The following is a 23,868-nucleotide window of genomic DNA, read 5'->3' on the forward strand; positions in this document are numbered from 1 at the left end:
TCATGATTATTCATATCCATGATTTACTGTGTTAATCTACTAGAATGAGATCTCATCATCTCTAGTTATTCTCTTGAGTTCATAGCTTGTTTTCATTGAAAACTATGATGTTATCAAATTAGAAAGTATGATTGTAAATTAGTAAGTATTGGTTTTGATCGTTGTTTGATGTCTAATATATGCTAGTTAGTCTTAGATTACTGTTTTAGAGATTCCCTCCAAGTTTCGTAGCATTTCGAATCTTGTAGAATAGGTTTCGGATCAAAAATCAGTTTTTTGATGCGTACTGTTCATTGGGTCGACTGCCTGGGTCGATTGGACCAATCGATCCAACCAGCCTTCCCAGCATGACAGAAAGGGTTTTCTTCATCCTTCTTGATCCGTTTGATGTCTATTCTTTTAGGATTGCTTCCTAATGATTCTTAAATGCTTGTTTAGGGTTTGTTTGCTAACTTTGGATTCATTCTCTTGTTCGTCCAGAATATCTTCGAATCTATTTAAGGTAAGGACAGTTGTTTCCATATTCATATAGATTGCGTGAATTATAGTTTCTAAATTGGGAAACACCTAGATTTGCTAATGATATTGTAGTTTCTAATTATGATATGACTGTTGTAAGTACAATATGATCTTACTTTTACATTTCCTTTATGTACTTGATCATGTATGGACTCTTACTCATATATGTTGCAGATTCAATTGATCTTGTCTTTATGTATTCTTTCATATGATAAGATATCAGTTGTGTATGTTATGACTGAATTGGGAATGTGATTGATTAGGTATGATTTGGGATTGGGGACTGTCCTTTTAACATTTTTGTCCTTGGACATCTGTGGGAATAGTATGGGATATTTCCGATGGTGCCCTTTAATGCTTTCCCAGATTATTGGTTGTCATACCTAGGACTTGTCTAGCAGTGTTTGGCTAGGATTCCCTGTTATATCAGACTCGATTTGGAAGGGTATTGAGACCGAGTAACCTGTGGTAGCAATGGGGATTAATGGGTGCTCAAGATCGGTGAGTCATATCCGTGAGAGGACATAAATCACATTGTGGATACTCGTGAGATGCCATTCATTGGTAGAGTCGCATTTAGTAGACTTAGGCTCACGGGCGCTTAAGACCGATAGCCAATCCGTGAGAGGACATGAGAGCTTCCCGTCTATGATTTGTGGATGATCAATAGGGTTAATGAGTCCGTAGTCTGAGTTGGTTGTAGCAATAGAATACGCTGACTCTAGTTTGAAGGATACCGGAAAGGATCGCCCGGAGCGAGGAATAGACGTATCTAAATCTAAGTTGATATAACCAAATAGATGACTTGCATTTGGCTAGGCTTTACCTTGACATGCGCCAATACTTAAACCAATGCTGATGTGAGAGAGCGGTGACCTAAACCCCAGCCATGAAATGTCCCGAGGGATGCAGGACCCAACTACCACCGGCAGAGCCCAAGATACCAAGATGGTTGAGGGAGAGTGAATGACCTACCCAAAGAAGTATAGTGCTATGACTTAAAGCATGTTTGCCTATAGAGACTAGCATACATAGAGTTAGACTCATACATGCATTGCCTGTCTCATATCATTTTATATCATGCTATGTTTCTACTATCATGTTATTTATGTTGTTCCTTCATCAACATTCACTGCCTGTTTCTTTTAGTCATACACTCTCTAATCAATCTTGATTAGTTTTTTTTTGTCATAATTGACAAAGGAGTGTAAACACAAGCCCAAAAGAAAATCCATAGAATAATATACCATTTACTATTCATATTTGAGTAAATCAAATCCCAAAAACATGAATTCTATCTCATCAAAAGGCACTCTTCTATGTTACTGTAACAGAGAAAGACATAAACAGATTTGCATTTGTCTCTACTTAGATGATCATTACATAAGCTATTGCTTTATTTCTAAGAGTTAAAATGAAAACATGAGAAGGCAGAAGTCATCAATTATACCTAAAAGAAAACCAATCATTTCAACTGCATTGCAATCTAGATTATAAAATCTTAAATATAATATGATAAACTATGAAAATGATTCTAGTGTTAGTTAAAGCATGGAATGGCTATCATAAAATAAATCCAAAAAGAGAAAACATGTTATAAACAGATGAACATTGAACAAGGATCCTCTCCAATGACCACAGATGAATTGCTAGAGAAACCAATGGGTGGGATAACTAGGACAATTCTAGGATTAACCCCTTAATAAGCCAACCCTAGCCTTTAGTCTTTACTAGGAAAATAATATGGAGGAGGAAGCAACCTAGTGGCATATTTGCATCATTTGACAAGTAACAGATAAACATTACAATAACAATCCAGAAATGTGGGAAAATGTCAAGATTACATAGATGAAACGTTTTGTTCTTCCAAGTGACCTTTTAAGAAACTTCAATCCTGAGGGATCCTTTTTCCAAGTCATGGAGGAAAACCTACAATAAGTCAGGTATCCTGCAACACTATAACTTAAAAGACATCAAATGAAATTAATTCAAGTAGGAATGAATCCAGATCAAGGAACCACTACGGATGCATCTAAGTGAACTGCATTATTTCACCGATCAAGATACAAGTCTAATGTCATAGTAACATGGAGATTCACTGACTGTGCAAAAAAAAAAAAAAAAAAAAAAATCTATGATGAGGTGAAGGTGAGGAGGTGAGAAACTCTAGGTTTCATTAAATACAACAGAAAAAATGAATTCCATTCTTCTCAAAACTCAAGACCCAAAACTGCAGCGGGTCCAAATAGAGTCCGGATCAGCGACCCCGACGCTTTCTGACCACAAATATCATTGGGGCCCACTGTGAAAAACACTTTTTAGAAAAAATAAAAAAAGACTGGGCTTTCTGGGTTTTCACCCAAAAAAAAATCTATTTATTATTATTATTATTATTATTATTATTATTATTATTATTATTATTATTATTATTATTATTATTATTATTATTATTATTATTCACCCTTGATCTTCATATGGTATTTATTGACCTAGAAAAAGCTTATGATAGAGTCTCTAGAGCGTTAATTTGGCAAGTACTAGAGAAAAGAAGTGTTGCAAGTAAATATATAGATATAGTTAAGGATATGTATGATGGTTCGGTGACTAGTGTTAGAACAGTGGGGGGACAAAGTAATGAATTCCCGATAACAGTTGGGCTACATCAAGGGTCAACTTTAAGCCCATATCTATTTGTGCCGTAATGGATGAATTAACCAAAGACATTCAAGATGAGGTCCCCTAGTGTATGTTTTTTGCGGATGATATTGTGTTGATTGATGAGACCCAAGTGGGGATTAATACCAAATTAGAATCATGGAGATTAGCTTTGGAATCAAAAGGCTTTAAACTTAGTAGATCGAAGACAGAATATTTAGTTTGTAACTTTAGTCATGATCGGCGGATGATGAGGTGGTGATACTTGACGATAAAGAGATTTCTCAGAGTGATTGTTTTAGGTACCTAGGTTCAATCATAAGTAAAAGAGGTGATTTGGAAGATGAGGTTTCCCAAAGAATTAAAATAGGGTGGATGAAGTGGAGAGGTGCGTCCGGGGTCTTATGTGATCGGCGTATTCCATTAAAGCTTAAAGGAAAATTTTATAGGACCGTTGTTCGACCAGCTATGATGTACGGTGCGAGTGTTGGGCTGTTAAAAAGAATCATATAGATAAACTCGGTAGTAGCGAGAAATGAGGATGCTAAGATGGATGAATGGCAAAACTAGGATGGATAAGATAAGAAACGATCATATTAGAGTTGGGCTGGGAGTTGCTCACATAAGTGATAAGTTTAGAGAAAGTCATTTGAGGTGGCACGGCCACGTTCAACGGAGACCTATAAATGCTCCTTTACGGAGAAGTGATATAATCCATATTGAAGGAACTAGAAGAGCTAGGGGTAGACCTAAGATAACCTTAGGAGAAGTGGTGAGAAATGATATGTATAGCTTAGGCCTTGTATCTAGCATGGTCTCGAATAGAACTGATTGGAGGGCAAGAATCCATGTAGCCGACCCCATTTAGTTGGGACAAGGCTTATTGTTGTTGTTGTATTTTTTTTATTTTTTTTTATTTTTTTTTATGCTTTCCATTTGTAAAGTTGATGAAAATTAGAACTAAAACTTTCGCTTTTTCCTTCCTCAAATCCGCACCCTCTCACTTAACATATATTAGACATATCAAAACATAGTACGCACCAACCAAGACTGATATGAGCCTACTGGATCATGATTCTTAGTCTCTAATTGAGACTTTGTGACACCGAAACCAAATCTGACAAATTGTTCAATTTTCCCATCCTTGGGGAATAACTAGGAAACCCAGGAAGCAAAGACATAACAAAAATAACTAACGTTTTACCATGGAACACCTAAAAACATTAGAATTCCTTAAGTTTTGTGTGATTGTTTACTTGGGTTCTGTATTAATTCACAATCCATACAAATAACTAACGTGCAACGTCCATCCATCTTTACAAAACAAACCGATTCCTTGTACCAAAAACCTCAAAAAGACATCTTGGATATAAATAATAACAAAAAATAATTTTTCGATCCAGCAATTCACAAACCAATGTAAAGAATGCAAAAGTCTGGAAACAAAGAAGATCGTTTCATTAAAAATCGAACCTAAAAACAGATGATTTAAAATTAAACCCTACATCCTCGCATTTGATCCAATTTAAAATTAAATTCAATAGAACACCCAGCTAATAGAAATCAATAATTCATAACTTTCAACTATTATAAAAAAAATGGCTCTGATGCCAATTGTTGGATCCACAGATCCACCAGGATCTATATTATTTCTATAATAATAAAAGCATGTTATGAAAACAATCGTTGAAGCGTGGATGAATAAATACCTTTGGTGTTTTGTTGTAGATTTGTCCTCTTTACTTGTAGATCTGCCTTCTTGACTCTCCTTGAATCTTTCGTAGCCTTTCACCTTTTGGAATCCTTCGTTTGATAGTTTGTGGAAACAATCTCAAACCCAAATATTGCGTATGACGGCTACGGGAACCCAATGAGTTATTTATAATATAAAATGTTAATCTTTAACCACTCCCACAATAGTAAAGGTCAGTAATACCCCTGAATGAATATGAGCCCAGATAAATGGACTAGTGTTAGTTAAGCCCACAAAACCCAACAACCAGCCCTCCTTTGGGTAGGTCTAGTCACTTTGATCCCTTATGAACTGGTTGCCTCTATTGGGATCACGGGCAAAGGGGTTAAGTCTTCATCAGGCATCTATGGCTGGGGTTTAAGTCAACACTTTCTTACCACAACCATTGGTATGAGTACTGGCGCATGTCGGAGTTTCTAATCCAATGCAAGGTCATACTGGTAACATACTATATGAAGTCCAGATACTTCCCCTATGGCACCAACCAACTCGATTCTGTATCCCGCAACCTAGGAATGAGAACCCTCACGGACTGGCTACCGCTGTTGGACTCCACTCCCTAACCCTATGGTCATCCACATATTATCGAGGAGGAATGCTCTCATGACTCCTCACGACACGGGCCGCTCCTTGGACGTTCATGAGCCCAACCTTAACATATGCAACCCTGCCATTGCATGATCAACAATGGACCAATGAATCTTCGCACTGACTGGTTACCGTTGTAGGATGAAACAGAGTCACGTCACCATTGTCACGGGTCATTCGGCTTCAATTCCCCTACCGAAAGGGTAATAGCATGTAGGGTACCTAGCCATGCAATTCTAGACTCCCTAGGTATATCATCCAGTAGTCATGATAGTGTTGGAGGCATCAGTGAGCATGTGTCACATACCACTGTGCTCTAATATCTCAAGCAAAGGTACCCAATTGGATACCTATCCATCACAACTACGTTACATCATTCAAGATCATATCATAACCATTCATTCAATATCATCAAGTGATATAGTATATTAAGCATTACAAATAGCAAGTATACCATAGTATTATAATGATTTATACAACTACAACAAGGTACATGATCAATAGATAATGCAAGAATAAGCTAATTCATCATATAGCATGTTATTGCATATAAACGAGATAGTGTGTCCTTACCTGTAATTAAGTAAAAGCTTACTAAAGTGCAACCAAACCACAATTATAAGACTTCCAGTAGCTTAGAGAACACATAAACATAGGATTACAAGAATACATTAAGGACATGAGTCAAATCAAAGCAAACATATATCTCATACAGCCACTATGACTCAGCCGGTCGCTTGGGTCAAGCGACTGCCTCAGGCCCTCAAGTGACCGCCCCTGTTACAGACAGTCTTCCAGATCCAAAATTTAGACTTTTGATCATCCAATTTCAATCCGGTTTTGGGATGATCTTAATCCGAATTTCAATCTAAATAAGTCTATAAGAGAGGTACAAATCAAAAACCTAAAATTAACACAGAACCAATAACCCAATTCATCTCCCTTGATTAGATCCATCCTTTATTTTAATGCAAGGATTCGTTCTCGGACAGGATCTTCTCAAAATCATTGATTAGGGAATATAACTAATCACAACTAGGTTACTCCAACATAAAGGAGATGGATCTACACCATTCCAAAAGTTGAGGGAAGAGAATGGAGTGATGGGGATTCAGTAACCTCAACCAAATTTGCAAAACAAATGGGGGAAAAGATCCAGGTCACAATCCACGTTTCTCTCACCTTCCAGCACGTGTCTTCTACCTCCTAACTCAATCCCGAATATAATAATGAGTTAAAAGGACGGGGTTTGCTAATTATAGAGGACAGGGGGCAACTTAAGGCAAAATCCCACAAGTAGACCATGGCAGTCACTTGGGGCGGTTGATTGGCCCAATCAACTGCATTAAGCAACCGCCCCCAAGTACTTTGTAGTACGTGGGTGCTTTGCTTAAGGGGTTGATTCCCAACCTCAACGTATCCCTAAATAACACATGGGGGAGGTCTTACCTTCAATCCAGACACCTTCAAACACCTCTTGACCCTGATTGGAACTCCACTTTCCCAGTAAAGCAAGTTCTTCATCAAGAGAATCCAGATCCATGGGTTCAAGGTATGGATTATGAACTTCAATCCGAATACTCCACAACTTAATTTGACTTGACCTTCGGATTATCGGACCTGCAATACGGATTCCAAGTTAGAAATACTGGGGTTGTTACAACTACCCTTTCGGTAGGGGAATTGAAGCTGAATGACCCGTGATAATAGTGAAATGATTCTATTTCATCCTACAATGGTAACCAGTCCATGAGGAGATTCAATGGTCCACTGTTGATCATGCATTGGTAGGGTTGCATATGTTAAGGTTTGGGCTCATCGAAGGGGTGGCCATGAGTCGTGAGGGATCATGAGAGCATCCGCCCCAACAATATGTGGATGACCATAGGGTTAGGGAATGGAGTCCAACAGATGTAGCCAGTCTACGGGGGTTCTTATTCCTAGGTAGGGAAGGATGTTGAACTAAGTTGGTTGGTGTAATAGGGGAAGTATCTGGACTACATGTAGTATGTCACCGTATGACCTCGCATTGTATTAGAAACCCTGACATGAGCCAGTACTCAGGCCAATGGTCGTGGTGAGAGAGTGTGGATATAAACCCTAGCCATGGTTGATTGACAAGGACTAAACCCCTTTACCCGGGATCCCAATAGAGGTAACCAATCCGTGAGGGATCAGAGTAACTAGACCTACCCAGAGAAGGGCTGGTGTTATATCTTAAAGCATGTCAATCGTCTAGAGACTTGCATAGTTAGATTCTAGCTTCATTCATATATTTGCATATCATTCTTTACATATGTGATTACTTTGATATATTGTCAATATGTATGTGAGATGTGTTTTCCTTATTAAGTTTGCCATAACTCATTCATTTTCTTTATATGTTACATTATATTATACAGAAGGGTTTACCGAATCAGGAGAGGTTCTGTATGACTGGAGTAAATCTTGTGAAGAGAATGTGGGACAGTCAATGGAAGACAGAGATAAATGTCATGAAGCCTCCTGTGGATGCATGGAGTGCGCTTATAGCACCCATTGACGGCAGAAGGAGACAGATCACTCGGCATTTTGAGAAGTCTTTGGAGCAAAGCCGGATAACTCCCATATTGCTAGAATTGAAGCAAAGGCTATAGCCCAAGAGTGAGTAACTGGAATAAAACTATTTTAGTTTAATTATTGTTTCCGCTGAACTCGATAAAGTTTGGAACTTGTTTTTCTTTATTTCCTTTTCCTTGATTCCTTCCTTTGGAGTATTTTTGGACTCTTGTAATCCTTTATAATTAATTATTCGAACTTATTCTTGCTTTTGATTACTATTGCTTGCATTTATTATTATTGATGATAAAACTGTGGATCCTGTGAGGGATCGCACCCACAGTTGGTCGGGCGAGACCGATATCGGCGGTTGGGGTGGGATACGTGGTATGTTTAGCCGATCACAGAGTCAGAGGGTCACTTCTACAACAAATCTATGGGGACCACGTGACTATCCATAGAAGATGGATCCTATCCTAGAGCAGGATCCTGATATTTTCATAAGGAAGGGGATCAAGCAGTAAGATTACAAGTAGGGGTGTAAACGGACCGGATTCGGATCGGATAGCGGCAATACCATATCTGAAAGCTATTATATTTGAACGGATTCAGATAATAGCCTATCGGTTTTCGGACAGATTCAGTCAGATTTGGATGATAATCGGATAGTTCTTTTCTTAAGTAGATTCTTCTAAATGGACATGAATACATATTGAATACAAGTTTTCGACTACATGTTTACATTTTTACTATTTTATTTGTGAGGGCTAAGTTTGAAATTTAAGAATTTAGCAACTTTGGTAGCTATTTTAGTAAAAAAAATCTAGAAAAATAACCACATATCATGATGGGTGTCGAATCCACAAAAGATAATCCTTCTCTCAACTGAATTTGTATTAGTAGTGAGTAGGGTCGAATCCACAGAGATTGGTGAAGATTTATTCTTTGATAAAAATTGGGGGGTTTTGAATCAACAAATTAAATAAAAATAAACGAATGTAGTAGTTAACAAGAAAATTAGAATAATAAAAACTTTCGATCAAGATTCAACTTCAGAATTGATTCTCTCAATTAATAATTGACTTAAAATAATTTCGGGTAGATTGGTTATGGTCATTGAGGATCAGTCCTCTAACAACCAATCTTTCCCTACTTTATTAATAACCTTCGGATCTGTCATTTGAGTTATTCCCTAATTAATAAACATAATCTTCGGATCTGTCCTTTGAGTTATGTCTATTAATCGCATAAAAAATTGAAAAACTCAATCCCCAGTCAATAAACCCGGAAAAACCTTGTTTATTTAAACTAGAATATACATTCTCATAGCAAACTCTCAGGGCATTGATTACCCATTCGAGAATGCTATTTGTCACTTATATAAGAATAATAAATAATTATTCTAATTAACTAAATATTGTATTAATCATAAAACAACAGGCCTCTTGTCTAAGGATTAATACAATAACATAATAAACATGGAAAACGCATAAATACTTGAAAATTAAAGAAAACTACTAATCCGAAGTCTCACAATTGGCGAAAATCAAACTTCCATTAATCTTGACTGAAAGATTGGAATTAGCTAGACATGGAAAAGAAAAACAAAGAAATAAAAATATAAAACATTGTGCCGTTCTTCCTCAGAACTGTGGCTTCCTCTTGTTGAAGCTTGTGATGTTCAATCTTTGAAAATGCATTCCTTCTTATAGAGGATTCCTGCCAATTCTGTCATTTCCATCGTTCACTTTGGCAATGCAATTCTTCCCAATTCAGTTGTTTCCTTTCTTCCTCTTTACCAATACAATGGTTTCCAATTTAGTCACTTTCCAATTCAGTTTCTTCCTTGGATGTCTGATCGCAAGAGAGAACGAAATATTTGCTTGTTGAATTAAAACATTTTACGAAAATCCTTCTAATTTGGGCAAGATCAAACCTCTAGCTTTGGACATAATCAAATCTTCCATCTTAATTTGGGTGTGATTTAAAAATGTGTCAATATGTATCTAACCATTCTTTTTATGGATTTGATATCCAAATGCTATAATCTGTCCATATCCAAATAAAAAACCAATTAGTCTCATTAAAATACAAAGAATTTGATATAATATTAATGCAATTAATTTTTTAGCTCCCACATCTCCAAGGACCTGCAACATTAACCAAACACCCACATGGGCACGAGCAAAGCTCAGAAGGGAAGCCACAAATTTAAGTAAAGGACCAAAACAGAACCAATTTGAAACATAAATTGAAAGGATCATGTTAGACTATAATTCTAAAAACTTTACAAACTCATCTAATGCGATCAAAAACCATATCTAAAGTGAGACAACTCATTAAAATGGTTGTATAATCAAAGAGATAAAAGGCATTCATAGAATTCAAAACTATAGAAGCTTCTACAACCAACACAGAAAAAAATATTACATTAAATTACACAACACAAATTTTGCAACGAAGAACATTGTTAAAACTCACAAGTTTAGCATTGATATTCTGATTTCCACTCGTAGCCATGACAGCTAGAATTAAAATCAACCAAAAAAAGATGAACAATTTTGGGGATGTATATATCAGTACAACACAAGTCCCTCTTTTTCTATTACTCGTTATCACCAGCTCTCATTAAAAAAAAAAGTTTCATAACATTGCAGTGATGAAGCATAGATGAACTCAAGCAGAATCTTCCCCAATCATGTTGCGGATGCTCCAACCTTCACTTTTGCCTTCAGGAATGCATGTATATGTTCACGTTTCCAGTTGTCCAGCCTGCCAAGAACATAACACAGTTCAAGGACTTCTAAATAATGGTAAAATATAAGAACCAATGGATTCAGAATCTAGCTTAAGTTGACACAAGTTCTTTTTATCAATGTGCGGGTAGAGGCCAGATATTTTAGGGGACAATTGTTGTAATAGTAAGTACTTCAAAAGGGCAATAACTTTGCTCGGCCAATCCACCAGGCTAGTGAAGGGATCCAGGTCACTGGCTTGTGTAAGGCCTAAAGGTAGAGCCAGTGACAGAACATCCAGGAACTAATGAAAATTGCTGTTGCGGCAACAGAGCTAGCACTACCGTGGTGATATTTAGTGGCTACCGTGGGTTAATTTTTTGGTTGCTTGCACAAGCTACATGTATAACCAAACGTCAGTAAGTGCTACCGATGAGACAGCCAAGCAAATGCCAATAAATGGGTTCCATGATAGGCCACCACAATCAGACTGGCAGTTTTTCAGGAAAGTTCCATCTTTTGTGGCAGTAAGAACCTGACCCTTATCTCAAGGACCTAAAGGAACACAAGCAATCTTCAAAATAATTCTCCAGATGGCTACGAAATGGCTCAACCATTACAGCACTACCACAGGCTCTGGCAAACAGCCCTTACATGTCCTAATAAATGAGGCTCAGCAACTCATAGGAGCCAAAAGAAGTAACAAGAAATACTGACCTAATGGTTTCCTTTTGTTCACCATCATCATCCAACAAGATGAGCTTTGGTGGAGAATTGAAAATACTCTGAACTTTGATAGTTGGAAATTGATCCTTCTCTTCCTCAAGGAACCCTGCAACCTCAGGATAGAATACTAATTTCCTCGGGCAAACCTCTATTACTCCTCCAGCATAAACAATCTGCAGGTGCACGTAGGAGACAATCAAATGCAGAGAGAAGATTCATGTCATTTTATCAAAAAGAGCGAAAATGATCAATCATAACCACACCTGCCACAAAAATAAGTTGTGATGTAAGCAACTCAAGAGTCAGTATCGTAAGCTGCCAACTATATTCATTAAGAAATCTACCAAAAAAGAAGAAAAAAAATCCTTATGAATGTTTTCTTTTCTATTCTTCTTTTTGAGTTTTCGGAACAAGCAAGTCCACCAGTAGGCTTTCTTTCCGAAGTATCCTCCCGGGGCCAAGCCTGTCTAGGTAGGGGAATCCTCCAAGTGCATTATAGGCTTGACCCAAATGCGTTCTATAATTTCTGACCCTTCATCCCGGGCTCTTTTAGTTTAATCTCTACTACTGTGCCACACTTTGGCTTCCAAAACAGTGAACTGTATTGTGAAAAGGTTGAAAGATCTGGCCAAAGAAGGTGATAGCCCCATAGATTCGTTCCCATGGTTCAATCCATTTTCAAAAATTATTATCTGGATGAAAATCCAGAAAATTCATCACCGAGAGTGGATGGTTGACCGCCCCCTGGTTATGGAGGCTCCTCGGCTGGGGAGGGGCTTGCTATCGTCACCTTTTCTCCCGGTGTGTGTGAAAAGAGTGACGAACCCATCAAGTGTGAATGACAACCTACCAGGAATGGTAGGGCATGCAATCTGAGAGTTGGAGGGTGTCGGAATTGATCCGCTACGGGATTTACATTATACGCTACAGAGGCACCTGAAGTACCACTGCCTTGCACGGTCGATTAATCAATCTCTTACCTTGCACGGTCGATTAATCAATCTCTTACAAGATGATGAAGCCAAAGGCGACAAAACCAATTCATACAGAGTAGGAATAATCCTATGGCAAAGGATCGGGCTGTGAGCTCGAACTGGCGGAGGACCCCACCCAATAGTGAAATCCTGCAAATAGAGCAAAAACGGCTCCCATAGAAAGTACATAATGGAAATGTGCAACTGGTGCAATGGCAATCCTTGGAGCTTCAACCACTTTGCTCAAACCCACTGGGTTCCGTGTTACACCCATCTAATTCAGGACCTCGCCTCCGATGTTCATGGCCACCCTCGTATGTACAATTCAAGGAAATCCCGCTCAATGTGTCTCTTAAACAAAGCCATTACGTCATCCCTTCCCTGAGCGCATTCCTACCCGAGAATGAAAGAAGAAAGAGGGCTTTGACCCTTTGCATGGGCACACTCTATTCAATTCAGAAAATAGGGGGGTAGTGAAATAACATAAGTTTATAATCAATGTGCCAATTCTAATGTCAAAGCTGAAAAAGAGAAGAGCCAAAGATGGTATGGAGGTTTTCTATTAAAGAAATCTCCATGTACCAATCATTTACCCCCCAAAAAAATGTGTCCAAAGTCTACAATATATCAACTCTAACCATATCCCAACATTGTTGGGAAACTTCGGTCTTACCTAAACCAAGATGAGATAATATTTGGGAATTAAAAGTTTTAACAAATCTCGATGGGATGGGTCTGATGGCGAAATTTAGGAAGGTTAGGGTTTTGGCGAAAAGGTTTGGTTAACAAAAACTAGATGGGTTGGAAGAAATTGGGAAGAAAGTAAAATTAAGTTTTTAACAAAAAAATATGGGATGAGTAAAAGATACCCAGACTTACCCTAGGATGGAAAAGGAAGCCTGTGGTTGAGCCTAAAGAGGGTTAGGACTGGGTTGGAAAAGACGTGGGCTGTTATATGGTCTTGGGTTGATCTTGGTTAGGCTTCTTGGGTTTCTTGGAAGGATCTCTCTCTCTCTTTCTTTCTTTCCTTCTTTCTTTCTTTCTTTTCTTTCTTTCTTCTTCTCTCTCTTTTCTCTTGTCTTTCTTTCTGTTCTGTCTGAAATTTCAGAACTGCTGCAAGATCAAGAAAGGGGGAAAATAGGGGTGAAAGGGAGAGAAGGGGCTGGGGAGGGTTGCCGAGGGGTTTGGGATGGGTGGGGGAGGATTCTTGGTGATGCCACAAAGTAGGGGAAGGGGCTGTGTTGCAATGGAAGGAGGAAGGGTGTGGGAGGGGGAGGAGGGGCTGGAATGGGAATGGAGGAGCTGAACTTACTTGATTGAAGGAGAGAGGCTGTTGTGAGTGTTGAATTGCGGTTGGAGTTGGAAGAACCTTGCTGAAATTTGAAGACGAGCTTCAATAACCGCCATGGCCCTCCCAAGAAAACCACGACTTGATTTCTCTCAAGATCTTGATTTTTCTTATTCTATTCAACCTTTTTCTTTACTAGGATGTGGGGGCTTTAAATAAGCTTACAATAAGAGGGCAAGACTTAAAAGATGGAAACCCAACTTGACTCAACTAGGGAATCCTTTCTAGACTAAGATCCCGTTTACAACAATGAATAAAGAACCACTAAAAAATAATCTTCAAGAAAACAATTTGCAAAAGAAAATTTTACATTTGAGTCACTTATTCTGGACTGAAATTCGTGTTCCCTCTCAAATGTGCCCAAAATTACGTTAGGGTCTCAGAGGAAACTAACACCGTTAAGCCCAATTAACTTCATTGGCTAAAAACCAAAATACCCTCATATAAATTAAAAGAAATAAAATTATTAATATAACCTTGTTTCTAGGGTTAGGTTAAACTTGGTACAACCTGATTTAGGGTTCTTGTTGGAGGATTTGAGCATGAATCGATTCTATATGTTAGGGTTTTTTATCCACTGATAAGGGCTTTTCATCCAACCGATTAAAGGGTTCCACTCAACCTGGGTTTTAAAATGAAGCAGCCACTTCTAAGTTTCAGTTTTCGATGTTCACCTTGATTGTACACCAGATCTCTTCTACTGAGCTCGGCAATGTTCTCGACACACTTGGGCCTAAGTCTTCTCTAGAAGAGATCAAACAAATAATGGATCAGACTTATACAGATGGCAGTGGCTCCATTGATCTTCAAGAATTCGCTGATTTTCACCATGGAGGTAAGAACAGAAGTTCTAGCACTGCTGCTGGAATGACAGAACTAAAGGATGCTTTTAATATGTATGATCAGGACAAGAACGGATTGATATTGGTTGCAGAACTTAGGGAGAGGTGCTCTCTCCTTGATTGCACTAAGATGATTAGCTCTGTTGATGCCGATGGTGATGGAAATGTTAGTTTTGAAAACTTCAAGAAGATGATGACTAATGGAAAAGCTCTCCCTCATTAGTCCTGGAACCAAGAAATTAATCAAAATCCCAGACAATCTCTAATGTAATCTCCAGCCATTTGTGTAGTGGCAAGTAATTGAAAGATTAATTGTTGAAATTGTAAAATCTCAAAGGTGGGGTTTTGGTTTTTCGGGGGTTCCGAGCAGCGGATCCAGATTTGAAGAACTCACTGGTAACAATAAAGGGAATTTTTTTCCTGCACATCAAATAAGATTTTAGTTGATAAACACGACAGCGATTTGATTTTGAAACTCGTTAAAATGAAAATGGGTGAAGGTGTGGTGAGGGGGAGGAGTTCCTATGGTTTTTGTTTGATAGGTGGTTTCTGGTGATGGGGCAGTGGTGGGTGATTTCTAGCAAGGAGAAGAAAGAAGATCGTTGAAGGGATTCCCCCCTTCACCTACCTAATGAAGGGTTGGGATTAGGTAAGGGTACCGTAGTGGCATTGCATTTATTATACACTTTGGGAGTATTTTGCTCCTAGGGGTTATTTTGGTCATTACATGGTTCAGGGGGTAATTTCGTCCTATTAAATTCAAATTTTGAATTGTACAAATGGTCTTTTACTTCAAGTTAACAGTTGTGACCCAAACTTAATTTTGGGCACATTAGAGAGGGAACACGTAATTTCAATCCAGAATAAGTGACTCAAATGTAAATTTTTCTTTATGAAAATTCCAAATAATTATCCAAAAGGAATCACTTAAAAACTTTTTCCAATTTGGACTCCAGCACTAAGTAGGACTCTCAATTCTAACTCAATTAAAAAAGTAAAATTAGATATGTACTCAAAAAAAAAAAAAAATTACTGGACCAAAATTAGGAACCAAAAGAGGTGGGAATTGACCAAACTACCCCCAGTAGGGTTCGGCCAGCCCAGTTGGTATGCCAATGGTCTTGGTTCTTGGGCCCAACTTGCTGGTTTGTGAACGGGGACTAGGCTTGCTTACATCAGTAACTTACATACACCTCTAGCGTTTTCCTCCTAAGCAACATACCTTTAAGGTTGCCCCATGTAAATCTCCTCAAACACGTCACCATAAATTATAGAAGAAGAGGTCTCAAAGTGACCAACTCCACAGGTCTAGGTACACCCTTGGGCAACTAGATGGGCTTTCAAACGCTTAGCAGAACAAGCAAAATGGTACATAATGGTGTAAACCCACACACTTCACCAGATGCTTACTACGAGGTGAATCCATCAAACTCTACGCATTATAGGTTAAGTGAGCATCCATAGCATGTTTCCACTCAAGAACAATAAGATACCAAATAGGCCCAAAGCTCAGACCAAAGAAGCCAAACCAAAGCTGGCTGAATTCCCCCCAGGGGCATTTTGGTCATTTTCCAACCTTTAAGGGCTCAATATCGGTTTAGATTGAATTCCCTCGATCCAAGGGTAATGGATCTAATTCATTCATTTATTTATTTGGGTCAGTAAAATTTTGAGTTATGAAGAGTCCAAGTCCATTATAAGTGAGTTGTGGATAAGATAAGATTCCTTATCCAAGGAGGTACTTATCTTTTAGGAGTTTGGTTGTGTTTAACAAGTTATAGTTTGATTAAAAGTTGTTGCTTGAGTCCTAAGTTATCTTAATTAGCATGTGCTTCTAAGATTAACTTAAAGTGTGTTTTGGTAAGATTCCAATCTAAGGGATGAGGTTTTGTAGTAATTTGATTTCATTTTGAGTGTTTTGGATTTCATTTTGAGTGTTTTGGTCTCTTCAGGTTTGAAATTTGAAAACACTTAAACGGTGGGTGACGGTGTTATGTGGTTGGGACCCAGATGTAATATATTGCACCAAGAGGACCCAACATTAGCTTATAGTCTACTAAGAGGACCCACACAAAAAAGACTCAAAAAAAATCTGTTGAGAAAATGAAATATTTATCCTCTGTCCCCTGCTATCCAGGAAATTAGAGCTTGCCAATCTCCAAGATATCTTGGCTTCTTAAGTTTCCAAAACAAGATAGAGAATAAATTAATCAAACAGCATCCACCTAAGGACTCATATTTCACATCAATTGCATGGTTCCCACTGAAACCTGGCTCGTGGGTCCAGTTGGCTGAACCAGCTCTGAAACCAAGAATGCTAAATGTAGAGTTTGCACTTTCTGTCAATCTGAAGTATTGATATCCCAAGTAATATTAACAAGCTACAAACCTCTCAAGGAAGACCATTAAATTTTACATGAGATGTTCATCCCTGACTTGCAAGACACAAACATTTAGGAAAAAGAAACAACACAGTCAAAGCATATGTACTCGGCCAAAGTATGGAAAATTTATACATGGAGGACTTCACACCTTGTTTGAGTCATCATCTGAATCCTCTGTACAACACTTCCTACAATCAGATACCAATGCTGCAACCAAGCATTCAAATAGAATTAGCAGCAAACATGATCATGTTAGATGTAATAAACATTATACTGCACTAGATTAGGTTAGCCTATATGTTCCACATCCATTAACAGAAAGTTATTCTGAACACCAAGCTGATGCAGGGGGAAACCTAGAAACTAAGGGACTTTCAGGGCTGGTTACAAGTCCTTAGGCTAGGCAACTATTAATGGAAATAAAAAGGGAAAGTGCAGCAACTAATAATCTGATGAACATGCAAATTTAGACAATCATAGCAAAGTACGATCAATTTCTGCCCCAACTAATACCATAACTAAGCAAGGATCAAACAGGGAAACATGGGGATAAGCGACCATAGCATTGTAACCCTAATTCAAGTGCAAAATTATCAGGAATCCAAGAAAAATAATTGCTGTCCTAGTTAAGATCCTATTCTGACATGAAACCACAGCAAATAATAATGCAAAGAAACCTACAATTAATGCAAGTGTACCTACCATAAAAAGGGTAAAACAGGGATAAGGAATGACTAATGAATGATAACAAAGGCAGAAAAGTACCTGCTGGTACTTGATGAAGCTGCAAAACATTGTTAGGATTAAAGTTATAAAGAAACAGGAGGTAGGGGATTTGTTGGACAGAAATAGAAAAAGGAGAAGAAAGGGCAGGAACTGTTTATGCACAAACAGAGAATAGAGAAGATAGGAAATAAAAAAGTTACTGGCAGAAAAAGAACTGCCATAGGGGGTGGGTGTAGGATGGAAAAAGAAAGAAAAAAGAGAAGCAGAAGAAAAGAAGAAGCAAAGAAGGACAGCAGGGACTGTCAACAGGTATAAGAAAAGAGGAATTAAATGGCAGAAGGGCAGCCGTAAGACAGGCAGCATAGGAGAAGAAAGAGAAGCGGGAAAGAAGAGAACAAGAAGAAAAGAAAGCAGAAAAAGAATTGGACTATGGGGAGGAAAGGAATGGGGGCCAGAAACAATCAAGAGAGGAGAGAAACGGGGAGAAACAAACAGCAAGAGAGGGGGAAGAGGATGACACCAGGTGAGAGAAAACCAGAGAAAAACATACGAAGAAAAAAAAAAACTTGACTTTTTTATTCATTCCATAACATAATCGATCCTCCCATACAATGGCTTTAAAGTAAAAAAAAAAAATTATTTCGTCTCAACCCTATAATTGAAATTCCCAAGAAAACCCTAAATAGCTCTCTAACCATATCTAATACATAGGGGAAAAACTGGAGACTTAACCCATGGGCTAAATATAACCCATTGGTCAACCCAAAACCTAGTTACATTAAAATAATCCAAAATTGAAACAAAACAAACCAACCCAACCCACAAAGGCTTAAAATATATATATATATATATATTAAACCTAAGATAAACTCATAAAATGCTTGAGGGTGATGCTCTACGTCATCAAACCAAAGGACTCTAGCAATCTAGTATCCTCAAAACTCATTGCCAACCCACATAGGTGCTGCCGTTGACTGAACTCTATGCCGGCGTTGCTGGTAAACTTGAAATTGATGCCTAAGACTAATGTCCTCATCACAAGCCTATTAAAACCGCAGTCAAAACAAACCTTAATTAAACTGCACTAACATCATTTGGTCGATTCCAGAGGTATAAGCATCTGCCTCTGAATAATCTAATGAATTCACAGAATAGACTATATAGAGCACCAACAATGCAACGACTGGACCAACTCCACCCAATGTTTGTTATAAAGGTTACCCAGTTTTCAACATTTCTCAATGAAACTAGTAGAGACAAAGCACAGCGCTCGCCATTCACGCGCTTGACAAGCCAATCTAATGGGGGCGACTGGACTGGATTTCATCAAATGATGCATGTGGGCTGAGCCATTCCCATCCCAAGTGGTGGCCCGATTCGGCCGACCAGATGGTGCATTTCAGAAATGTTACTAAGACTTCACTGCTCATCATATTCCAAAAGAAGCTCAAATTGTAATACCATTCTATATCCTCTGATAACTAAATCTTAGTATATTCCCTGAATACAAATTTTGAGGCAACATGACACACGGGTACTAAGGAGTTGAAAACCCTACCAATAGGAGAAAACTGGGAACTTCATCAACTCTTAATCCAGTTGTTAGATTAGAATCAAACTTGAATAGATTGTACCATATAGAGGAAGGAAGTTTAGGAACAAACCTTTTGAATATTATAAATTTAAACATAAATAAAAATAAATAAAACAGAACTTTAGACAACTTGATAAATCAACAAATGCCGATTCATCATTCCATTTTCCAGGTCCAACTTGATCAATCCATGAAGAAGAAGAAGAAGAATAAAGAAAGGAGATATTATCAGATTTCCCACCTTATGTTGACCATTCTCTCTAGTTGATCTCAAATGAGATTCATGCTGTCTCCTATAGTAGCTGAATTTGTCTCTCACCAGTTACAGCCATGTGGAACAAATAAAAGCTAATTTTTTATTCATAAAAATAAGAGGAGCTTTGTGGCTATATAGAATTGAATTAATATAATACTCATATTCTTAGAAGGAAAGCAAAGCATGATAGGAATGGTAACCACCACCATTCTTAGTGGTAGTATATTTATCATAAAAAACATCTTCTATTTTATCCTCAAGGAGTCTACTGAGGTTACAGCAAGTATGCTCCATATCACCTATGTAATAGTAGTGCTTAAAATAAACCATAATATCAGCCATGTTAAAGATGTTTTTGCTTATGGTCATCATATCAACAAGCAACGCTTCCAAATTAGCTTTTGGCCAACCTTTCTGAGGATTTTATAGTGAACCATTTTCCATGGATGGATCGCCATGTTGTTCCTAAGAGAAGATCATTTGGTTTTTGGAGCAATACAGAACATCACAAGATCTCCATACAGAAACTCCACAGGTTGCCAATGATGATCAGCCGTTGCTTTATAAGATTTGTAGCTTAGAGAGAAAGAAATGGAAATAGAAAGGAAGAAGATGAAAACCAGAGAAGAGATTAGGAGATCCTACCCATTGTGCGTGAGGCTCCTAGCCAATACCTTTATTTATAACAAAGTCTAACAATTACAGCTAGCACGGGAAATCAACCAAAAAGGAAAGCAAACAAAATAGGATACTTGGATCGAATCAGTATAGAACCAACTCGTGACCCTTCCAATAATACCCTTCGAACAATTCCCCACAAGCAGGAGCATAGAGGCATAGTTGTCACGGCGACGAGGCAATGCAAGGCGGTTTAGGCTAATTGAGGCGATGAGTCGACGAGGCGCCCTCCGAGGTGCTTTTGAGGCGGTTGAGGCGTTTTAAGTGAAATTTTTAGTGTACATCTCATTCACTCTAAATATATCACATCTTATATAATAAAAAAACTAATATCAGACTACCTCAAGTCATCCAACATACTACAAACCACACATAATAGGTCCTAAATAAAAAGTCACAAGAAGAAAGGAAGAGAAGAAGTTGCTTGTCACTGGCCACTGCTTGCCGGAGTGTCGCTGCGGGAATGGAAGAGAAGAAGAGAGAAAGAGATTAGGGATTAGAGTGAGATTGAGAGTGTGAGACTTGAGTTAAGAACTTATTCTCTTTCAATTTTGTTTGTTTTAATTTTAACATTTGATCACATTTAGCGTCATTATACATATGCATATAGGTTCAAACAATAGATACTTTACAATCGGAATCTAATAAGCATTTCAATATATGCCTTCGATTAGGCATCTTTCTCGTGATTTAAAAAAGAAAGAAAAAAAGCGGACGCCTTATTGCCTAAAGATAAGGCGACGCCAATTTGAGGCGCTCCGAAGGAACCCAGACACCGAGGCGACGATTAAGCGACACCTAGGCGACACATTGACAACTATGCATAGAGGTTAAATATGCCCAGCTTGTTACAAATATAGTCAACCCTAGAAGCCTCTATGGATTCTGTGAGAAAATCCACCAACCGTTCTCCTGTACGGACATGTTTTGGAAAAATCAATCATTGCCGTAGCTTTTCACAAACAAAGTGACAATCAACCTCAATATGCTTTGTACATTCATGAAACACCAGATCAATAGCAATCAGCAATGTGAATAGCAACATGATTATCACAACATACTGTCATAGAGGACCAAAGCCTAGCTCTTTCAACATGTGTCTGGTTTATATCAACTCACAAGTGACCTGTATAATAGCTTTGCATTCAACAATGCTCTTGACCTAGCCACAATAGTCTGTTTGATGAATTGAATAATCTATCATTTCAATTTAGAAATGCTCATGCACTAATGGTTTGATGAATTGAATATTCAACCTATTTTACAGTCTCATTTACCGAACTGAGAGAACCCACGTGCAATGAGACATGCAAATAGAATTTCCTTCAGGGCATAAAAGATCCTTCCACTCACATCTCTAACAACTCCTCACAACACCAGAAAGAGCTGGATTACCGGAAAGCAGCCACCGAATTTGTGTTTAAGGGCAGCTGGAGGAGGCTACCCGGTCTGGAGATATGGCACTAAAAGTGGATCCGCTGAGATTTCTTATGGTAGTCAGCCTATCCATCTTAAAATCTAACAATTCACGCATACCAAACGACCAATTCTGAGGAACTTAATGTTTATAAAGCTTTTCCAAATGGTTTCCCCCGGGAAAACCCAACCGTAACCCCCTTCAGTTACAACTATCGCACAAAATTCGATATAGCTTTCTATTTCCAACCGGGGCTCTGAACTCTGTGTCTCGATGGATTCGGAATTAAAACGAAGATTAACAGGGATCACGAATTTTTTTAAAAACAATTCAAGTTTAGGCAAAAGCAGTTGATTAACAGATAAAGGTAGATTAAACAGCAGACATTACCTTCGTCCTTGACGTACTCCGCAAATGTGTTGCAGTCAGAGCAGAGTGCAAGACCAGTAAACCCTAGATCCTCGCATTCCTTCGAACTAAGTTGCTCCCCAGAAGCAAAGGGAAGAACAAGAAGGAGAAGTTTTAAACCAAAATTCAAACTCATCATCTCACTGTCTCCTTCCCGTGTGAAAGCAATATTTCGGTACTCCTGGCAAAGCAAGACCCCTTCGAATTTGGTAGACGGTTCAATGGCTTACATTGGATTTCCAGTTTTCATTTTATTTATTTATTTATTTTTCCCTTTTTTTTTTTTTTTTTTTCCTTGTCGGGTTCATCATTAAACCTCGGTCGGACCCATACGCCCAAGAGATGAGAAAAGAGAAGGGGGAAGTGGTGGGACCCAGGTTTGAGTCCAAGAATTTCTTGGCCATCTATCTCTACATAAGAGTGTCAGAAGCACATCCACAAGCATCGTATCATTTTGCTTGTACAAGTCTTATTTGTTTCGAGGGTGTACACCTTTAGCATATTAAGATTGCATCTAATAACGATTCAAGGCACTATTTTGGACATTCTATGGTTCTCAAAGAATCAAATCTTAGGATCTTGTGTGTACATGCACTTATAACCTCATATGCATGTAAATGCATACTAGAATTTTGGAAATAGACTATAGTGTGATCAAAGTAGGCACCATAATACCATATACATTGTATTAAAAATGTGTAATTTGTTATCTATTAGATTAACAATATATATTGTGTTTGGTTTTGAAAAATGGTGATGACACCAGAGCAGAGGTGAGTTTTGGTTTAGTGGATGTCCATTTCATTATGTACATGAATTCCCTTTGTAGTTCTTGTTTGTTCCAGAAGGTTTGACCTAATCCTTGAGATTTGAACTCTTAAGCAACTTTAGTTTGGAATTTCCTTATGCTAGCCCAAGTAGCCTAGTCCAAAAGTTCTAGTCCATAATCTTCTTATACTAGCCCCTGGTGGCACAAGCCGCACAACCTTCATCTGTACATGTGTATGGTGTGGGTCTAAAGCATGTCTTAACACTTATTGAAGTAATCAATTGCCACTATGAGAAAACCTTTTATTTCACACTACTAGAACAAATTTGCCTAAAATGTCCATCACCCACATGACAAATAGAATAAGGCAAAGAATCAAGCTAGGCAACATTGCCAATAAATGATTGTATGACACATGTAGTTGACATTGCTTATAGGTTTAGACATATTCTCAGGCATCATTTAGCATGGATGGCTAATAAAATCCTTGTCTAGGAAATTTGTAAGCCAACAAGGTGTGCACCACATATGTCCTCGTGCACTTCTGCAAGAGCTACTGGTGCAGCATTTAGGCCTAGACATTCCAATAGAGGTACTAATGTGCCCCTTTTATACAATATCCGTCTAATACCACATATATATATTTTGAAATGAATCAATACCACATACTTGACTGGCTCTCTTTTGATTTTTCTTGCCTCCACTGCATCATTTGGCAAGATTTCCTCCTCTAAGTATTTCATCATTGGATGGATCCAATACAATCTTCTTCAATCACCAATGCTTGTTTAACATGATAAGCTGGAGCAATGAGAATCTCAAAATAGGCAGTTGGAGTTAAATTCTCATTTTGACCAACAAGGCCACGTGATAGTGCATATGATGAACAATCTTCTTCCCTAAGAATTTTCTTCGGAGTAAAATCTTTAGATTTTTCAACCAAAGACCTAGCAATTTT

General features: G+C 38.1%; 1 protein-coding gene across 1 annotated transcript; it reads right to left on the reverse strand.

Moving 5' to 3' along the window:
- Positions 1-10,399: 10,399 nt before the first annotated feature.
- Positions 10,400-22,363, reverse strand: LOC149022092 (selenoprotein family protein). Its single transcript, XM_089150270.1, has 4 exons — positions 22,124-22,363; positions 17,211-17,269; positions 11,506-11,687; positions 10,400-10,825 (listed from the first exon to the last, which is right to left on the reverse strand). Exons 1-4 carry the CDS (start codon positions 22,278-22,280, stop codon positions 10,750-10,752), a joined length of 474 nt encoding a protein of 157 aa, XP_089006396.1. The 5' UTR covers positions 22,281-22,363; the 3' UTR covers positions 10,400-10,749.
- Between the last annotated feature and the right edge of the window lie 1,505 nt (positions 22,364-23,868).

The sequence above is a fragment of the Hakea prostrata genome, chromosome 3 (genome assembly GCF_041222555.1).
Source record: "Hakea prostrata isolate BN-2017 chromosome 3, UWA_Hpros_2, whole genome shotgun sequence".
NCBI classification, from domain to species: Eukaryota; Viridiplantae; Streptophyta; class Magnoliopsida; order Proteales; family Proteaceae; genus Hakea; species Hakea prostrata.